We start from the raw sequence: 19,301 nt of genomic DNA, 5'->3' as shown, positions 1-19,301 counted from the left end.
ATATGAATATCCATGCCCAACCACATCAATATGAATGCAATGACATGATTCAGTTATTAATAGATGATCCTAAGCAACAATTTCTGAGTCCAAAATGGGTATTAGTGCTACTGCAACATAGGTGATATCCCTGGTTCATTGGTCTGGAGAACCCCTTCAGTCTTCTAGTGATATACGCTAGTTGTGAGTCAGGAGCCTGCAGGTTCCGATCTGGAGAACCCCTTCGGCTACCCGTAAACCCCTATTGAATAATCCCACCCTACAGCCTCGGTCCCAGCCCAGAGGACCCCTACGATTGCCCGAGCTATAGGATAGTCACGGTCCTGGTCCAGAAAACCCCTTCAGGTCTCCATGTTGTGTTGTGGGATAACCAATACATAAACCCCTATTGGCAAGGATTGTAGCACCCGAGTTGTTTTCCTAGCCCAACACATTCTAAGTCTATATTGGTGTTGGTACTACTATAACATAGTTGTGATACAGGAGCCTGCATGTGCCAGTCCGAAGAACCCTTTCGATCACGGCAAACCCCTTATCAATAATCCCATCCTACAGCCTCAGACCTGGCTCAGAGAACCCCTTCTGTTGCCCGATCTGTAGGATAACCAATACCTTACCCCCTACTGGAAAGGGGTCGTAGCACCATAGTGGTTATCCTAGCCCAATGCATTCTAATATGCCACAACACATTTCACTCACGCTCACACACATACACACTCAACCTGAGCATGCAGTGCCGCCGGCACCAACCTTTGGCCACCCTGCACCCCAGTCGCACACACATACACATGCACACACACACATGGCATACAGTGCCGTAGGCACCCACCACAGGCCACCCTGCATCCCGGTCATGCTCACACACACATGCACAACCATAATTCACATTCTTATGCCACATCAACATTTTACACAAGGAACAAGATAATAATATGCAAAATGACATAATTCCTCCACAAATGCATTATGATACAAGCATTCCATAAAAACATACAAAATCCCCTCACCTCGAAAACCCGAATCAAGTGTTCGTTAAATTTCTGTAATCGCGTACCTCGCCAAGTAGGTTAGGTCCCTGGCCAATTAAAGGAATTTATGTTAGCATTTATATACTTAAATTATCCTCAATATATTCTAATTATGATCCTAAACCAACACTGGATCATAGATTTTGTAAGATCACTAGTAGATGGGCATCGGTTGGTGGTGCACTCGCACTGCGTAGCCTTACCGCTTGACGGTTCTATTTATTGAAAATAGAGGGGTTTTTGGTAAATGCTCAAGCATAGGGAAGGTCTTCCTATAATTCAAAATGACCGGTCAAAAAGAGGGTCAAAATAATATGCTTGGTGGTTTCTCCGGTGGATGCTCATCGGTTGGTGTGCAGACACTAGTGAGTTCACTGGCTGATGAAACTGAGAGAGGGTTCACCGGTGGATGGTTCCTGCCTTCACCGGGTAGCCGGTGACCATCAGTCAGTGAAGTTGAAACCGGGGTTTCCTTGCCCAGATCATCCCCATAGGCCTTATGGTCCCTTTGTCTGATCATGTGTGTGTGTGTGTGGTTTCGAGTGTAGTGCCATAGTGTCATTTCCAAATCCATTTCTCCCTCTTTTGCATGTAGGGTTCGCACACACACATCACCTAGCTTGAGTTTAGTGTAATTGGTGGGTTAATTTACATGGAGTTATAAGATAGACTCAAATCCCCATTTTTCAAGTCTAGATTAACCGAAATTGGGGAATATCGATTAGGGGTTCATGTAGTGACCATCAATTGCTTGTGTGATCACTCAAATCCACTATTCATATGTTTAATTTCATTTTTCCCAACCTAATTTTGGGTTTGGGATAACTAGTTGTAGAGGACTTGGGCAAATTCCCAAATCCTAGGGTTTTGGGTTGTCAAATTTGGGGCTTTTCATGTAAGATGTCTCCACACGAAATGGTGAGTGATTAACTTGCTTGATTATGTCCCCCAAACCAAAATCCCCCATTCAATTTGAAGATTAGATAGATGGGTGAGGGAATTTTAGTTAGGGTTTGGTTACCAATTTGGGGATTTTACAAGGGATGGGTTATGGTCTTAAATTGAACCCTTACTCTTGCTTGGGCAAGTCTCCCACATCAAATCCCCCTCCCAATTTGTAGCATAGATAAGTATAGAGGTGAAATTCAGTTTGGGGTTCCCCATTGGGTTTAATGGAGAGTAGAAAATGAGGGAGAAAGAAGAATACTTGTGTGTGTGAAGAGGGTAGAGAAGATAATCTTACCTTAGTTGATAGGAACCCCTAGCCCTAACTTCTTCCTCCACCCTTGCCTTCCTTCTGCTCCTTCTTCTTTCTCCCTTTCCTTGTTTCTATTTTGGTAGGAGAAGAAATGAATGGTAAGAGTCCTAGTTATAGCCACTTAAATCACACTAAGGGCTTTTTGGGGAATTAATGGGTTTTTACTCAATACCGGGTTATTCCGCTATTCGGCACTAAGGGCCCCACTTCAGGATGTCCCGCCACATTAGTCAACTCCCAAACATATTGTTCCATCAATGTGGATGGGTTTGGGGTACACGATCGTGAGGTCTCAGGTCCCACGGCAAAATAACCCTAAACTGGCCTTTGCACTCACCGTATGGTGTTCACCGGTGGATGCTCCATCTGCCAGTGACCATCAGCCGGTGAAGGCTGAACTGGTCACCCTTGTGAGGAAATGGGTCCTTAAGTTTAGTGGGGCCTTCCCAATGTGTTTTCAGTGTTTGGGCCCTACCACTTGGTACATTGCACTAGTAAGGTTTAGGAAAATTCTCTTCAATGGTGGCGTACATACCCTATCTCCTTTAATGGTTCGTAGTCTTTCTATGCAATGAGCCGGGTAAATCCACAAGTTACTAGTGGTTGTCACCCGGTTTGCATTGCATATGTCTAAAAGTTTAATTTTGCCCGAGGTTTTGGGCATGGGTGTAACAGTTACAACGTGTCTGCAGACTCTCTCTCAGAGTCAGATCAGCAACAGCCCAAAAATGGGCTCTTAGTGCCAAGACCTTGATAATTTATAACAGGATCCAAACCTAATGGACTAGAAATATAAACTAAAGCAATTGTGGCTTGGTTTCAATTGAATTGTGAGCTCCGACTAAACCCATTAAGTTGGGATAAGGTTATGGTTGTTGTTGTTGTTGTTATTGTTGTTGTGGGCTTTGGCTTCCGAGGCGGAACAATTTGTCACGCCTCCAATGGCCCAAAAATGCTATCGTTTCAATGACAAACCATCATACACGGTGATTCCCATTGAGAAAGGTACAAGCCATTAGAATCAGTATTCTTCATTGCCAACTTTGCTCCTATAAAGGAAAGAACATAAAAGGGAGCTGCTGCACCAATCATAGGGTCACAAATTGGAGGGCACCCTCATCGAAAAATTGGTCCTTTGGAAATTCTGGCAGCCCAACCCTACACTCTGGCTCACCACTGAATTGCCCACAACTTGTCACAGGCATTGCCAAGAGGATGATCATACACATGTTCTAGGGATACCTCCACCTTTACTCTATAATAGATAAAGAGGTATTCCTCAGTTCACCCAATGCTCATCAAGCCAACCCAAATCCCAAGTGGGCCATGACCTCCGAAACATCATATATAGGAAACTCTCTACAAGCCCATATCGCGGCAATCGTATACTTCACTACTCTTCGTGACATATGATCACTTTTGGGGAAAGTTTTTGGTAAGTTGCCCAATGGAACTTTAAGGGAAAAGGACAGGTATGCTAGCTTGATACCCAGGTATCAAGTATGCTAGCGTATATTGAACTTTAGATTAGATAGATTAGATTTATACAATTAATTAGGTATAGTGTGTATATAGCTATGATACTCCTTGCAATTCCTTTCCCTCCCATCCTCCCGTCTTCTTCCCTTCTTCTTCATTTCCGTCAAAGATGTGCGAGCTCCCTTCCCTCCTCCACCTCCACCTCCACCTCCGGCTCCGGTTCTCTCTCCCGCTTTCCTCCTCCACCAACTTCCTGCATCTACCTCAACCCCACCTATGTTCTTTTTCTTTTTTTATAAAAGACCCTTACAGATTCCATTTCTTGGTTGCAACCAAGTGCAGCGGCGAGGGCAATGGCCAACTGCACCGGTGCAAGGCCTGTGCAACCATGGAGCCTTCCATCCATGTTGATATGCCTCTGCGCTCTCATTGACTCGAGCTGCAAATAGAACCTCTCAGAGGAGCTTTCATCTTCCAAAAAAAACTCGATTTAAATGTTCGAAACTTGAGAAATAAAAAGAAAAAGCCAAATTACGTTTGTTCCATCTTTACCGTAATCGACTCTCAACCACCAATGAACAGAATTTTGTTTGCAATTGTCACAAAAACCAATACTTATCATAAGAAACCATTGAAGAAACCAGCTCTCCAGCTCTGCCACTCTCACAGAAGAAATGCTGTCTGCTGCCACTCTCATCTGCTTCTCTGCGACAACTATTCCCTGCTACAGGTAGAGATCCCTCGCTACTCCAAATCTGCACATGCCTTTCTCCGGTGAAACCCCTCATTCCAGTCATGTAAACAAAAAAATCCCAAAAATTAATCAAAGAAATTGGAAGAGGGAGATCCTCACATAATCAAATTAGAAAGAAATCAAGGTCTTCCCTGTAGAGGATCGAAAGGGTATTTCATTACCTACACAGAATGAAAAAGAAAAAAAATGTCTCTCGATTTGGGAAGGAAGGAGAACCGCAATGCAACTGTTGTTGTTCTCTTTGTCTGGAGATCCCACCAGAGTTTGTTTTCTCTGGCTGGATCTAGTAAAAGTTCCCACCGGAGTTCACTTTCTCCGACAGGATCTGGTAAAAGGAATGGATTTTACGACGACTTAGAGAGAGAAAAGAGAGAGATAGAGGGAGAGAGAAAGGTCTAGCAACAATAGATTGAAAACTTGTATATCTTCTCTCCATCCAACAATATAATTCAAGTTGATCAAATCCTACGATCAAAATTCCGCTAACATTCCTAATTCCTAGGTACTACGCTGGCATACCTATTCCTCTCCCCAACTTTAATTACAGCACCAAACAACTGAGGAAGCAGTTCTCTCTCTCTCTCTCTCTCTCTCTCTCTCTCTCTCACAGTCGGAGAGCTTGATGATGAAACGAACCTGGAACGAAAGCAATTGTGGGGTTGGCTTCCAAGGAGGAACAGTTTCCTCACCTCCAATAGCCCAAAAATGCCATCGGTTCTGCAACAAAACCACTCGTACGCGGCGATGCCCGTTGGAATTGGTATGCATTCCTCTTTCCTATCTTGCTTCTGTCAAGGAAAGAAAACAAATAGGTGCCGCTAGGCCCGCTACACAATCATAGGTTCACAAATTGGAATGCTTCCTCGTCCAAAAGTTGGAATTAAGTGGAAAGTGGAAACTGTGGATTTCCTTTTCCCTGTGTTTGGCTAGTGGATTATGAACAGCCCAATCATGGCAGGGAAAGTTAGATATGGTTGGTTGGACTTGGCCGTTACCAACCCGTCAATACAGCAATTTAGAAAACACTTAAAACGACAAAGGTGAGTAGTGACCCAACTCCCCTTCTTTTGTTACTTCTCTTCTCTCCTTGATTCCTTCTTAACTCCTGAAATCTTAAAGGAGGCGGCCATGGGGGAAGAAGAAGAAGATCATCAACAGCAGACTCCACTGCTCACAAACCTTCCTTTACAACTGCCGCCACCACCTTTAGATGGGCACTCCAAGAGAACTGGTTAGTCACATCTTCATTAATCCCTTTTCTACTGTCTGACGGTAAGCGAAGCATCAATTTCTTCTTATGACTTTCAAAGTGGGCTGTTTAAAATGTTTTGTTTTCTTCCCCTACTTCAGGACCCATTTGTTATTCTACTTTGTCTTGCATTCCAATCTTTACAAATCACTCGAAAGGTTCTTGTATGTTCGAATTTCTTGTTTGCTAATACATTTCTCTAAGCATCAGCATCTCAATCTCAAAGCAATTCAATCTTCAAGGATGATTTGACCTCATTGAGACTTTGTTTTGGGGGAAACCCCTAAGTAGAACAGAACCGTGCAATGCCCCATTTCTTCTTAATCTACTTTGCTTTTGGATTTCGGTCCTGTACAACTTGTGGATTTGATTGAATCGACAACGCTAGGCAATAGATTGAATTGACACTAATCAATAAAGATGAGTGGTGAGAAGGAGGATTGTTGTTTTTGGTTATGCTGGTTTAAATTTAATCAAATTGATGATCTTGACTCTTGTGTGTGAACTGTGAAACTGAATTGTGATCACCATCGTTCATCTGTGATGGAAAAAAGGGAACACTTGGACTGCAACAGCACACGTAATAACAGGGGTGATAGGTTCAGGAGTACTATCACTGGCGTGGAGCACTGCACAGCTGGGGTGGATTGCAGGTCCTCTCGCTTTGCTCCTCTCCGCAGGGGTTACCACTATCTCATCCTTCCTTCTCTGTGATTGCTATAGATCTCCTCAACCTGAAACTGGGCTCATCAGGCATCGCTCTTACATGGAAGCTGTGAAGTTTATTCTAGGTGAGTATCTCAATTCCCATTTGCATTGCAAGCGACATTTTTATTTTATTAAATCCTCTTCAATTTATGTCTTCTTCTGTTTATCGGCTACATGCCTCTCACAGGTCAGGGAATGCAATCAAAGTGCATTAAATGGTCAAACCAAAACTCATCCTTAGCAATTCAGTGTTGCTTTTTGAGATTTAGTTTTGATGGGTCCTAATTTATCCTACTCTATTACGCCATTGAAAAGGGGGGAGGGGGAGGAGGGAAGGTGTGGACCAAGTACCTCTTGGTCGGATGGGCTTTAACGCTCCACACTCTACCAACTGCACTAGGCACTTGTTCACTTTCTGTGGTTCCTCCAGTTGAGGTATCTACCATCATTTGTGATGTTAGCTACTAGTGGCCAGTTTTGTAGTTTGCTCTTTTTCTCATGTTTGTAGAGCCGAAAATTTCCATGCACATGCTATTTCTAAAGGGACTCTCACTTACCCTCATGTGGGTCCTTGGAAGACTTCTTTTCTTGAATGTCTTCTTAAGATTGTATGTACTTTTTTTGCCCAGTGAGGCTTGATAAATTTATCCCTTTCCTGGTTTTTCAGTGCAAGAAGTCAACGAGCAATGTCCAACACTTTCAGCTTTAGGGATCAAAAGAGAGAGAGGGGTACCGTTTCATGAATCAGAATTGGATTGGTCGGGTCGGATGATTTGGATTAAAACCGACTGTGATTGATCCCGATTCTGGTCGAATGGCACGCTGATTCTAGGGTCTGGTCACTGGATCACAGAGTTTTCAGATCTGAGGGCCTTGGGTTTTTGGGACTGATTTGAGCTGATTCAGATCCAATCCAGATCGAAATCGGAAGGGAGCAATTTGACCGCCGGTTGTGATTCTAATAACCTTGGTCAAAGGATAAACTAAGTGGGTATTTTCAATTTTGACTCTTAATCTTTTAACAAAGATGGTGACTTGTTATAGCAATCTTAAGGTTTAGGGGTGGGGTCATTGTTTATTTTCTTTTCTTTTTCTTTTGCTAGCCGGTCATTATTATTCATTTATTATCAATTAGTATATTGTTAATTAGAAGAAAAATAGAAATGATTTTCATGCAATTCCAAAAATGACTGATGGATGATGATACAGAAGGAAAGAGCGTATGGGTATGTGGATTGTTTCAACAAGTAGGCTTGTATGGGGGGGGGGGCCTTGCCTATAAAATTACATCTGCCATTAGCATGAGGTATTGTTATTATCTCTTCCTCTCTCTGTCCTTAATACTTTGAAAGTAGTAACACACCCTGGGGTGCCTTATTGAATTATTCATCATCAGCATTTTTTTTTCCTTAAATTTTTTAAGGATGAGATTCTGTTGTTGGAAGCTTCTAAAAATGAGTCATAGTAACTCTTGGATGAGAGCAGAGTGGCGGGAATTTCATCCAATAGGGGGGAGTATTAATGCTTTCTCCAATATGGATGAGTCACATACCCAAGATGTCCCATCATCTCTGCTCCGCTGATTAGAAAAACTTTTGCCTTCTCATTATATGGAATTCTTATTTGTGGCCGAAACACTGGTTCAAGCCCTCACAAGATAATTTTTTTGGATTTTAGATGCAGCTAATTATTTTATTGGTTTAGGAATATATCAAATAAAAACTTTCGGTACCAGAGATGCCTACATCTACATGGATGTGAGAATGTGAGAATGTGAGAATGTGAGGTTTATTCAATCCAGGATTCCTGGTTTGATTATTTGCTTTATCAGTCCAGCCGTTTATGAGTGAAAACTAAAAAGGGTGTTTGATGGACTCTTGAGCATTACTTCTCATTCACCCGATTCTTGTAACCCTTTTGAATTTTATTGGTTTCATGCTTGATCATCGTTTTTAACAATTATTTCCTTCTTTTAGTCAATAAATAGCATAAAATTGATGAAATTTGTCTCTTGTAGCAAGATATGCAAGTTTTTTTTTGAATAAAAAATTCCAAAATATTCACAGGTTTTTCTAGGATTATGGCCGATTCTAGGGTAGAGGTCAATCCTATGTCCGATTTATTATACTTGAACCTTGTATGTGGATCATCGAAGTAAAGTTATAACTTCTTATATTTTATGAAATTGATCGTCTTTTCTTGCCATAACAATGTGAGAACCAGCAAACCAGCACCTTCGAACCAGGAAACCAGTACCTTCAAGCAAGGCATCCACTTTTACATCCATCGCATTTTTTCAGCCAAGATGCGGTAATACTTCCTGGTACTTGTTAGGCACAAAGAAGGTAGACAAAGACAAAGCAAAATTGTAAAGTAGAGGAAGATTGATGTAGATAGGGCTGTCAAAAAGAGGACTCGAACTGACCAAACCATGGTTCAGTTCTGTCCCAAGTTTGTACCTGGTTAGTCTCGCGAGGTTGGCCCCAATTGAGGTTGGCCCCAATTTTGCAACGATGCTGGTCCACTCCTGCAGCCCTTGAACCAACATAGCAGCCCCTTGAATAGTGCATATTTTACTTCCCTAAGTGGTCTTCTAGAAGAGCCCAAGCAACATCAGTCCAGCCTGTTCTGCAGCTTCCAAAACTGGTGTTACTGTTCACATGAACAATATCTCAGCAAGATATGGTCTTCAAAAGGATCTTCTAAAAGCTATACAATTGTTCCTTATTCAACCCCAAGAGAAGATCTCCAGCAGCCATTGATTTAGTCCAGCAAGCATAATATTTAGTTTCTATTTTTGTGTCCAAGTTAGTTTCCTTTTTGGTTAAGCAATTAGTTTCATATTTGTAATTAGATTAGCTTCCTTTTAAGTTCAGTAGTTAGTTTCTAATTTTTTTTAAGTTTGGTTAGCAAGTTAGACACAAATTAGAAAGTCTTATTTCAGTCAATTAGTTTCCTTTTTTGTTATTTCTTTGTGTCCAAGTTTTGTAAGGCTATTTAAAGCCCATAGATCATAATGAAAAAAGAAAAAAAGATGGAAGATTATAAGAATTGAGTGTTTACTCATGGCCGAGAATTGAGATATCTATTACCTTGAGGGGTGAGATACCCAAAAACCTGAGGGGTGAGATACCCATTCCCTAATTCTTCTTCCACCCTTCTCAACCCTCCATCGATTTTCTTTCTTTTCCTTTTATTTGTTTGTTGTGAGAGAGTGTTTGAGTGATCATTGCATGCTTGTTGAAGTTCAGAAGTTCCATCAAAAGACCAGTTGAAGGCCTGTAGTTGCTAGACTGCAGAACTCCATAAAGTTTTCTTTTTCATTCCTCAAGCATAACTTCTCATCCAGACATCAGTTGAGGCTCATCTTTTGAAGGATACATATACATCGCACAATTGATCTTCACTCCAATTTACAGGATCATTCGAACCATAGTTTCACAAGAGTGGTCAAAAGTTTATTAATTCATGTCGGCAGCATATCCATAGTTATTAAATTCGCCGAATTATTCGCGAATAATTCGTGCGAACATAATTTTTCTGAATTAAATGAAAAATTCTGACTGAATCCGAATTAAAAATAAAAGTCTGTAAAAATCGCGATTTTTTCTAATTGGATTTAAAAACGCGAATATATCGGGTCGAACCGATTTAAACCAAATTATTCGGTTCAAACACACTTTTTTTAAAAAAAAAAGTCGAATAACAAAGCCCAAAACCGAATAGGGTTTGTTTTTCTCATCTTCGTCTTCATTCTCCTAAAATCTCCCAAAACTTCCACTTCTTCGTTCTACTTCTCCCCCAAATTTCCGCCGCTCTGTTTTCAAATCTAATGCTCATAACTTCATCATGAGTTCGTGAAATGGTGAGTTCGTGACTCGTGAGGTCAGGGGTGCGGCGGGTGCCGATTGTTTATGCTGGCTTCTCCCCCAAATTTTCGTCGCTCTGTTTCCCAATCTATTTCTCATAACTATGATCGTGAGTTTGTGACTCGTGAGGCTAGGAGTGCCGATTGTTTATGCTGGGTTTGGCGCTTTGATGCTTATGACTTGCATCAGTTTCTTGTCTCATTCACACGTGAAATACTTGTGCTCTGATAATGGGTTCTTGTTGCAGGTTATTGGTGGAAAGAGTCCTGAGATAGGGGATTTAAGGTTTTGGGACAGATTCAGCTGAAGCCATGGCGATGTGAGCTCGGGAGCACTAAAGGAGGTTGCTCGACCGTGAGGTTGGTCGGCGGTTTCTTCAGAGGTTGGTTTCTTCAGAGGTTGGTTTCAAAGGTTGGTTTCAGAGGTTGATACTCCGGTAGTCGTGACTCGTGAATCGTGACTCCGGTCACTTAGACTTGAGTCTCTTAACTCTCCTCTGCTGGTTGCAGGTATGTGTTCTTCAATTTTTTTTTTTTTCATGAGTGTTTTGTTCAAGCTGTAAAATCTGAAATGTGTTCTTCAGTTCTTTAAGTATGTGCTTTTTCTTTAGTATTTTTTTTTCGTAGACCAATCAATATTCATTTATTGACTCTTCTCTGTTGGTTGCAGGTATGTGTTCTTCAATTTTTTTTTTTTTTTTCATTAGTGTTTTGTTCAAGCTGTAAAATATGAAACGTGTTCTTCAGTTCTTTAAGTATGTGCTTTTTCTTTAGTATTTTTTTTTTCATAGACCAATCAATATTCTTTGTAAACTATGAGGTTGTGAGCCTGTGAGTAATCATTTTCAGTGCTTGGTTATGTTGGATTCAAATACAACTTCATGGTTGTAGTACTATATTTGCAATTGCTTGTTCTTTGCATTTTATGACCGTACTATTCAATAATGTCAAGAAACACTATAATTTATCTGGTTTCATTTTGTGGTTCTTTTTCAACAATTGCAATAAGATGTAGTAGCTACAATGTGTGAAAACCTGAACAAATGGTTCATGTTATAACTGGTGGGTCTATGCAGTAAAATATCTTCCCTCTCATGGCTCAAATTCAGCTAGTTAGATACTCTCATATTGAATCTAAACATCATTCCATTTGGGTCTCGGCCTTTCTAGACTCTAATCAGTTGATGGGTCCTAGCTTATGGGGTTATTTGTTTGATAATAGTTTTAAGTGTTGATTGGTTACAATTTCAGGCTTTTGTTTTCTATAAAGTCTTATGCATGCTAATGAAACTATGGTAAGGTCTTCTTGTTTGATTCAGAAAATGATCATAAGGTGTAAATGACCAATGCTATTGTAAACAGCTATGCATGTTAGTGGGACTTGAAAACTTGATTCTTTAATTATCCAGAGGTTATTTGCTTATGTAATGTAATTATTAATATGATATATTTGTTTGTTTATATGAAATGATTTATGTTGTTTTTTTGTGTGTTTCAACTTTTAACAAATAGGAAAAATGGGAAGACAAAAAGATAAGTTTTGGCAACATGCTGAGCAACTTGATAGTTCACATTTCAAATGCAAATTTTGTGAAAAACAAGTTTTTGGAGGGGTCACTCGACTCAAGTATCATTTAGCTAAGGTTAGTGGTCATGATATTGCCTCTTGTGAGAAAGTATCAGATGATGTCCAAGCAGAAGCTCTTCTTGCTATTAATTCTGAATCAAGTAGTAAAAAGCGGAAGAGTTGTACCAGTGGTGAGAGTATAGTTGGTTCTTCTCCTTTGACTCCTTTAACTATAACTAGTCAAAGGCAGTCCACAATGGAGGAAATGATCCCTAAGATGGACAAATCAACTTGGGAGAAATCTCTTCGTGACCTTTTTATTAAAAATAACATTTCTTTCAATGTTGTTCAGTCGGATGCTTTCATCAATTTTGTGAAGTGCACAACTCGTTATGGTCCTAGTGTTCCTATTCCAAGTTATGGAACCCTTCGTGGAAGAATAATTCCTGAAGCAAGAAAAGACCTTGAAAAATATGCTGAAGAAGTAAAATTTTCTTGGAAGCAAACTGGTTGCACATTCATGTCTGATTCATGGACTGACTTGAAGAAGCGGTCTTTTCTTAATGTGATTGCTTATTCCCCGGGTGGTGCTCTCTTTTTGAAGTCAGAGGAGTGTTCTCATGCTAGATTGACTGCTTCTTATATATTTGATATTCTTGACAGAGAGATTCAAAGTATTGGCCCAAATTTAGTGGTTCAGCTAATTTCAGACAATGCATCCAATTATTCAAGTGCACTTGATATGCTTACTGGAAAGTATCGTTGGTTGTTTAAGACTCGATGTGCAGCCCATGGTATCAATCTAATGTTGAAGGATATCTATGAAAAGGTTTTTTGGGTTCAAGAAATTTTTGATGAGGCGAAAAGAATTATTGACTACTTGTACAAGTCAATAATTGTCTTACAGTTGATGAGGAGTTTCACAAACAAGGATCTAAAATATCCTTGCAAAACTAGATTTGCTTCAAACTTTTTAATGCTTCAGTCAATTGTTGAAGTGGAAGAGAAGCTTAGACTCCTAGTTGCATCAGCTGAGTGGAGGAGTCTAAGAAATTCGAGATCTTTTGAAGCAGATCGAGTAGTGGACACTATTCAAAGGGAGTCGTTTTGGAATGATTCAAAAGAGATTTTGAGATTTATGGAACCAATCATTCGAGTTCTCCGTTTGGTTGATGGTGATGGGGCTACATCAGGGTATTTGTATGAAGCAATAGAAAGAGCAAGAGAGGTATTGGAGAAGCTTTATGAGGAAGACCACCGGTATGACCAAATTTTGAAAATCTTTGATAATAGAAGAGATGAAAATATTTTGGGTATCATTCACTATGCAGCTGCTGTTTTCAACCCCACTTATTTTTTTAGTGAAAGATTCAAAAAGATTCCTCAAATGAAAGATGCAACAGATTTCATTAGTGAGATAGTGGTTCCACAAGATGAGAGGAGAGAATATTATGGACAGCTGGTAGTATACCACATGAAGTCTAGCACTCTTTTTACTCCCAGTGCCAAGATGATGATGGAAACTAGTCATCCTCGTAAGTGTAATAATTACTTTCTTTTTAAAATTTTTAGTTTATTGTTTCTTATGTAAAAATTACTTGTCCTTTAAAATTGTTTATTTATATATATATATATATATTTTTTGCCAATGACAGGGGTTTGGTGGCATATACAAGGTGATGCTATTCCTATCTTACAGAAGTATGCCATTCGAATATTGAGCCAACCATGTAGTTCTTCGGCTTGTGAGAGAAATTGGAGTGCCTAGGATGCAGCACAAACCAAAAAGAGGAATAGATTGTCAGCAGCGATGTTAGATGATTTAGTCTATGTGAGAATGAATTCGTTGATGATGGAAAAAAGGGGTGAACTTGAACAGAAAAACATGTTACCCATTAATCTTGACAATATTAGTGTCAATGATTTTGATCAGAGCATTGAGGACGTTGATAAAGAGCTAGAGAGATTGTTGGATGATGTGGATGATAGCATTGCTGAAGACTTGCTATTTGGTGCAAGTGCTAGTTTTACTGAGAGCGAGACTCAACCCCCAGATAGTATATAATGATTTAGTTGAGTACTTAAGTTATGGTGATGTAATAACTATTGTTATGCTTTTGTGGATGTTTTGCTTTATTTAGAATAGTTTTTCCTTTTAAGCATGAATGATGGAATTATGTGAGTCATGGACTCATGGATTGAATGAAGTGATTTTGAACTTTTATGTTCCTACAGGATAATTGGTAGAAGCATTAAAACATGCATTAGAAATTGAATTATTGTAACCATTGCTTTCATCACTCAATGACAACTTTTTTCTAGTTTTTTTACTGTTTTGTATATTTGAATTACAATAATTTTCTCTTTTTAGGTGTACATATCAAGTTAATTACTTAATAAATAAAATAGATACAATAAATTATAAAAATAACATCCGAATTTTTTGCCCGACTTTTATTTTTGTACTCAAATAATTCCCGAATCCGAATCCGATTTTTATTTTGTCCGCTTTTTTGACCGAACCCTTAAATTAACCAATCGAATTATTCCGAATAATTCTTCGGCCGAATAATTCCCGAATCCGAATTTGCTAACTATGAGCATATCTCTCAATTCAACTATCAGAATTGTCTCATCTTTTGAGGTTTTGTCGACGCATATAGGACCTTCATCTACTACAAGTCGAATTATTCCGAATAATTCTTCGGCCGAATAATTCCCGAATCCGAATTTGCTAACTATGAGCATATCTCTCAATTCAACTATCAGAATTGTCTCATCTTTTGAGGTTTTGTCGACGCATATAGGACCTTCATCTACTACAAGTTTCAGCTCCATTTGAGCCACAGTTTGCGAATTCTTGAATTTCCCTCTATTCACCCAGATTTTGAGATCCTACCTGGGATTAGGATCACATGTGATTCTAGTCTTACATTAAAGATGGGAGACAATAACTAACTTAGAAATAGGATGAGCAATATTTGACATTTAAGTATGAGTTTGAATACCTTTACATTCAGCAACTGGCAAGTCAATGGAGGTAGAAGAATTTTCAAGCAAAAAGTCTGATTAAATGGAGGGCAGCAATGAAGGATCAGCTAGAACCGTTGAAGCTGGCTTGAAATGGTGCTTATACACCACCTGCAATGTGGTTGTGAAGTTGTAGTTGAGTCGGTAAGAGGAATAACACAGGAATAGGTGGAGGACTAAAAATGTCCGTATCCATCCTACAACTCTTATTAGAAAAATATGATGTTTCAAAGAAGGTGACATCAGCATTGACAAAGTGCTGGCACATGATAGGATCAAAACACCGATAACCCTTTTTGAGTGCGAGCATACCCAAGAAACACACACTTAGTAGCACTCGGAGATAATTTGTCAAGGCCAAGGCAAAGAATGTGAATAAAACATGTACATCCAAACACCCTTGGTGGTAATCCAAACAGAGATGATTTAGAAAAAACCATAGCATAATGGGACTAATTGTCACGAACAACAGATGGCACTTGGTTTATCAAATAACAAACTTTTAAAATAGCATCATCCAAGTTTGACTTCGGAACCCCAAGGGGGTCGCTTAGTTGGCAAAGATCAACACCTCAAAATTAAGAGGTCATGAGTTCAACTCTCCTTGGGACCAAACTATCAAGAAAAAAAAAAGTTTGGCTTCGAAATATGCATATGAAACATCAAGGAATGAGAAACTTCCAGTAGATGTTGTTTATCCTCTCAGCAACACCATTCTGCTGGGGAGTATAGGCACAACTGCCACAATCAGAGGAAACATCATATTATTCATGTTAGGTATACTCTAAAACATTATATGGGGGAGAATTTTTTTTATTTTTTTTTGACACCAAACTGAGTCTTTGTTTCATTATAAATTGCTTGAAAAATGGATAAAAATTCAGATATATCCTTTAACAGAAAAAACTGGGTCAAAGATCAAATTGAGTCTTTATTTCGTTAATTTGTATCTTTGATTTCTTTTCCCTGTGTTGGGTTACTGCAGAGCTATTCAGAGATCAAATTGTTTCCATAAAGAAGGACATCAGGCTCCATGTGCATATGGAGATAGCTTTTATATGCTATTGTTTGGAGCTATTCAGATTGTCTTTTCTCAGATACCTGATTTTGGTAACATGGAATGGCTCTCTATTCTTGCAGCAGTCATGCCCTTCTCCAACTCTTCCATTGGATTTGCACTTGGCTTTGCCAAAGTAACAGGTATGTGTTCTCTTTTGGCATGGAGTTCTTACTTTGTTCACTGTAATCACCTTTATAGATCTGTGATGAAATTTGGTGACTGGATTATGGACCGTATGGTAGACCATAGTTTTCGTGAGCACAGGCTAATATACAGATAAACAGAGGAACTGAAGTCTTCTCTTGTATTGGGTTCATCAACTGATAGGAAAAATCAGATCAAAATCATATATATGCAAATATATACACATGTTAAGTTTGTCTCGAATTCTTGGTGGTACGGTTCAACCTGATCAACCATGACCCGATGGATCAACCCACGACTTGGAGGAGTATAATGTACTATCGTCTTGTTGAGCAAACAGTTGTAATTTGGGAGTTTTTTCGAGTTAGGGCTTCAGAGCGAGTTTACTTGCCGCTGTTTGGGTGTAATCTCTCTTTTACTTATGAAACATCTTCTTCTTCGCCCGAGGACATAGCACACCATATTGGTATGAACCTCATTAAATCTCTGTGTTGTGTGGATCTGTGTTTGTTTATTTTCGTAGGATCTATATTTGTTTATTTTCGTATTTGTTGGTGGTTGCTATAACAACACATTAAATGGACTTGTGTGTATGTGTTTCCTTTTTTGTTTTTCTTGGTTGGGGGATGGGGGATGGGGGATGGGGAAGATCCACTAATGCGAGGAGAAAAACTTAATACCTTCTATATAACGTTATCATCATCATCATCCTTTCTTCAATTAAAATTGTTCCCACCATTAGTTTTTAATTCAGTTCATGTCCTTTCTACTTACAGGAGATGGAAGGGTTAAGGGAAGCATCTCCGGAGTGCAGGCAGCTACAATAGCTCAAAAAGTATGGAATGTCTCTGAAGCACTTGGTGACATTTTTTTTGCATCCTCATACTCCATAATTCTTATTGAGATACAGGTTAGGCTTGTTTCCTTTTAAATTAACAAAAGATGTTTGAGGTTAACTCATTAGTTGAGACATTTGATTTGTAAATTCTGTAAATAAAGAAACTAAGAATGAACTACAAAATCTGCGAGATTGAAGGACACACTGAAGTCTCCTCCACCTAAGAACCAGACAATGAAGAAATCATCAATGAATGCAATCCTCATTACCACCTTCTTCTATCTCTGCTGTGGCTGTTTTGGGTATGCAGCCTTTGGGGACCATATGCCTGGGAATCTCTTAACAGGTTTTGGATTCTATGGCTAATCGACTTCGCTAATGCTTGCATAGTTCTTCAACTAGTGGGATAATATCAGGTTCTCTGTCTTCCACTGGCAGCAAATGGGGTAACTCTTGCTACAGTTATTATTGTTAAAAATGGTGCTATAACTTGGGGTCAGAAGGCTGTAATACTGTAATAAGAGTGAATGTGGTTCATATTGTCAACACTGTACATTCACAGGTATCCTAAAGTTTGCATTCTTTTAACTGCCTCTTTAAATTTGGGAGTTGTTGAAAAATGGCGTGCAGCGAAGTTCCCCAAGAATGGGTTTGTGAATAATTCCTAAACCATCAAAATCCCATTATTGCCAGGCCTCAGAATGAATCTTCTAAGGTTGTGCTCTAGAACCTGTTATGTTATATCCGTAACAGGACTTGCGATGTTCTTCCCCTACTTCAATGAGGTTTTGGGAGTCTTGGGTTCCATGAACTTTTGGCCCCTGACCATATATTTCCCTGTGGAGATGTATTTTATTCAGAGGAAGATAGAGCCGTGGACAAGAAGTTGGATTGTTCTTCAGTTTTTTAGCAATCCCTGCTTGCTTGTGTCTCTGGTGTCTTTGGTTGGGTCATTTGAAGGACTCATAAGTGCAAAGTTAAGCTAAGAAACTGCCTGCAGTTCTGATCATACAATGGTTCAAGGCTGGAGTTCCATAGGAAGGTGGCTGTTGGAATTGCAGTGAACGGTATTATTAGACATGGGATTTCTACTGTTTTCTTTTCCCCCTTGCCTGTGTCTAGTTGCAAACAAAGGGAAGGGAAGGGAAGTGAAATCATTAGTTATAAAAGAAAATTGAAGCTTTTGTAATTATGATCTTGCAACTATCTTAAACTCTTACTTAATATTGTAATTATACTTTTCAAATGTAATCTTTATGTTTCTTCTTAAAACCAAAGAATTTGGTTTCAAAATATAGTAATATTCAATAACAAGATTTAGAATGTTTTGGAGTTTGTTACACATCATGTTTGCTGGTGATTATAAACGCTTCCATAAATTTTAGAGTTTTGATTTGATTTCACTTCTCTTCGCTTTCTTTGACAAACAACTATTTGGAGCCAAGGAAATTTTGGGGGGAAGGCTTTTTTAAAGTATAATGAGTTACAATTTGTCTTTTTACCCAAAAAAAAAAATGACTCTCTCTCTCTCTCTCTCTCTATATGTCGGATTAGCAACAGCCCAAACATGGGCTGCCAGTTTTAAGAGCTTTATAAAACGATCTTACATCTATGCTGCATTGATAATGGGAGAGTATATCTTTTCTAACTCATCCAAACTTGGTTCTACTTGGATCAATATATGTAATGGACCAGAAAATAGGAACCAAAGCATTTGTGGCTTGGATCCAACTGAACTGTGGTCTGACACATCCTCGAACAGGTAGAATGTGCAAATCATAATTTGTACGAACATTTATTGAATTGTTCTTGACTTCCTAGTCCATATTCTCAAGTTTCTTTCCATCTAGATATGATAGATAGCTGAACAGAATACACAAGCTTGCTCATAGTGTCGATATATGAATTTCCATTGAACCTCCTTACATAGTTCCATTCCCTCTCAAATTTGAGGAACCTTCTTTTCACTTGCCAACAATGGCAAAATAGTCCTTACCAGATGAGAGAGGAGAAAGGATATATATATATATATATATATATATATAAAGAACTAGTGGTGGATATCCCCAGAAGCAAGAACACTCTCCAAGCAATGAATCTGAAGTGGCGGGAAATATGATCTCTGAACGACCCAACCCCATGCCAAGGTATCGAAGGAGCCCGAGTTCTCACCAGGTTCCATGCCAAAGAGGAGAAGAACCAACCCAAACCTCTTTCTAACCAGACAACAAGATCACCAATCCCCCTAGGTTTTCTGACAATATCTGGCAGCACCCTCACGCATGATAGAAGAAACCTTGACCATTCTGTTTAGCCCC

The 19,301-nt window shown here is 39.3% G+C and overlaps 1 protein-coding gene and 1 pseudogene across 1 annotated transcript; both read left to right on the top strand.

Moving 5' to 3' along the window:
• Positions 1-5,121: 5,121 nt before the first annotated feature.
• Positions 5,122-18,238, top strand: LOC122062756 (annotated as a pseudogene).
• On the top strand, positions 11,822-14,128 carry LOC122062754. The gene is made up of 2 exons (XM_042626401.1): positions 11,822-13,446; positions 13,567-14,128. Exons 1-2 carry the CDS (start codon positions 11,862-11,864, stop codon positions 13,677-13,679), a joined length of 1,698 nt encoding a protein of 565 aa, XP_042482335.1. The 5' UTR covers positions 11,822-11,861; the 3' UTR covers positions 13,680-14,128.
• Positions 18,239-19,301: the final 1,063 nt, after the last annotated feature.

Source organism: Macadamia integrifolia, unplaced genomic scaffold, assembly GCF_013358625.1.
Source record: "Macadamia integrifolia cultivar HAES 741 unplaced genomic scaffold, SCU_Mint_v3 scaffold1098, whole genome shotgun sequence".
NCBI lineage: Eukaryota > Viridiplantae > Streptophyta > Magnoliopsida > Proteales > Proteaceae > Macadamia > Macadamia integrifolia.
The sequence above is the reverse complement of the archived record's forward strand: the minus strand, read 5'-3'. Positions and strand labels throughout refer to the sequence as shown.

What these genes read in the sequence shown, in the direction of transcription:
- LOC122062754 (XM_042626401.1), top strand. Translation starts at nt 11,862, where the DNA reads ATGGGAAGACAAAAAGATAAGTTTTGGCAACATGCTGAGCAACTTGAT. An exon ending in GATGGAAACTAGTCATCCTC is followed by an intron (nt 13,447 to 13,566) that starts GTAAGTGTAATA and finishes TGCCAATGACAG; the next exon opens with GGGTTTGGTGGCATATACAA.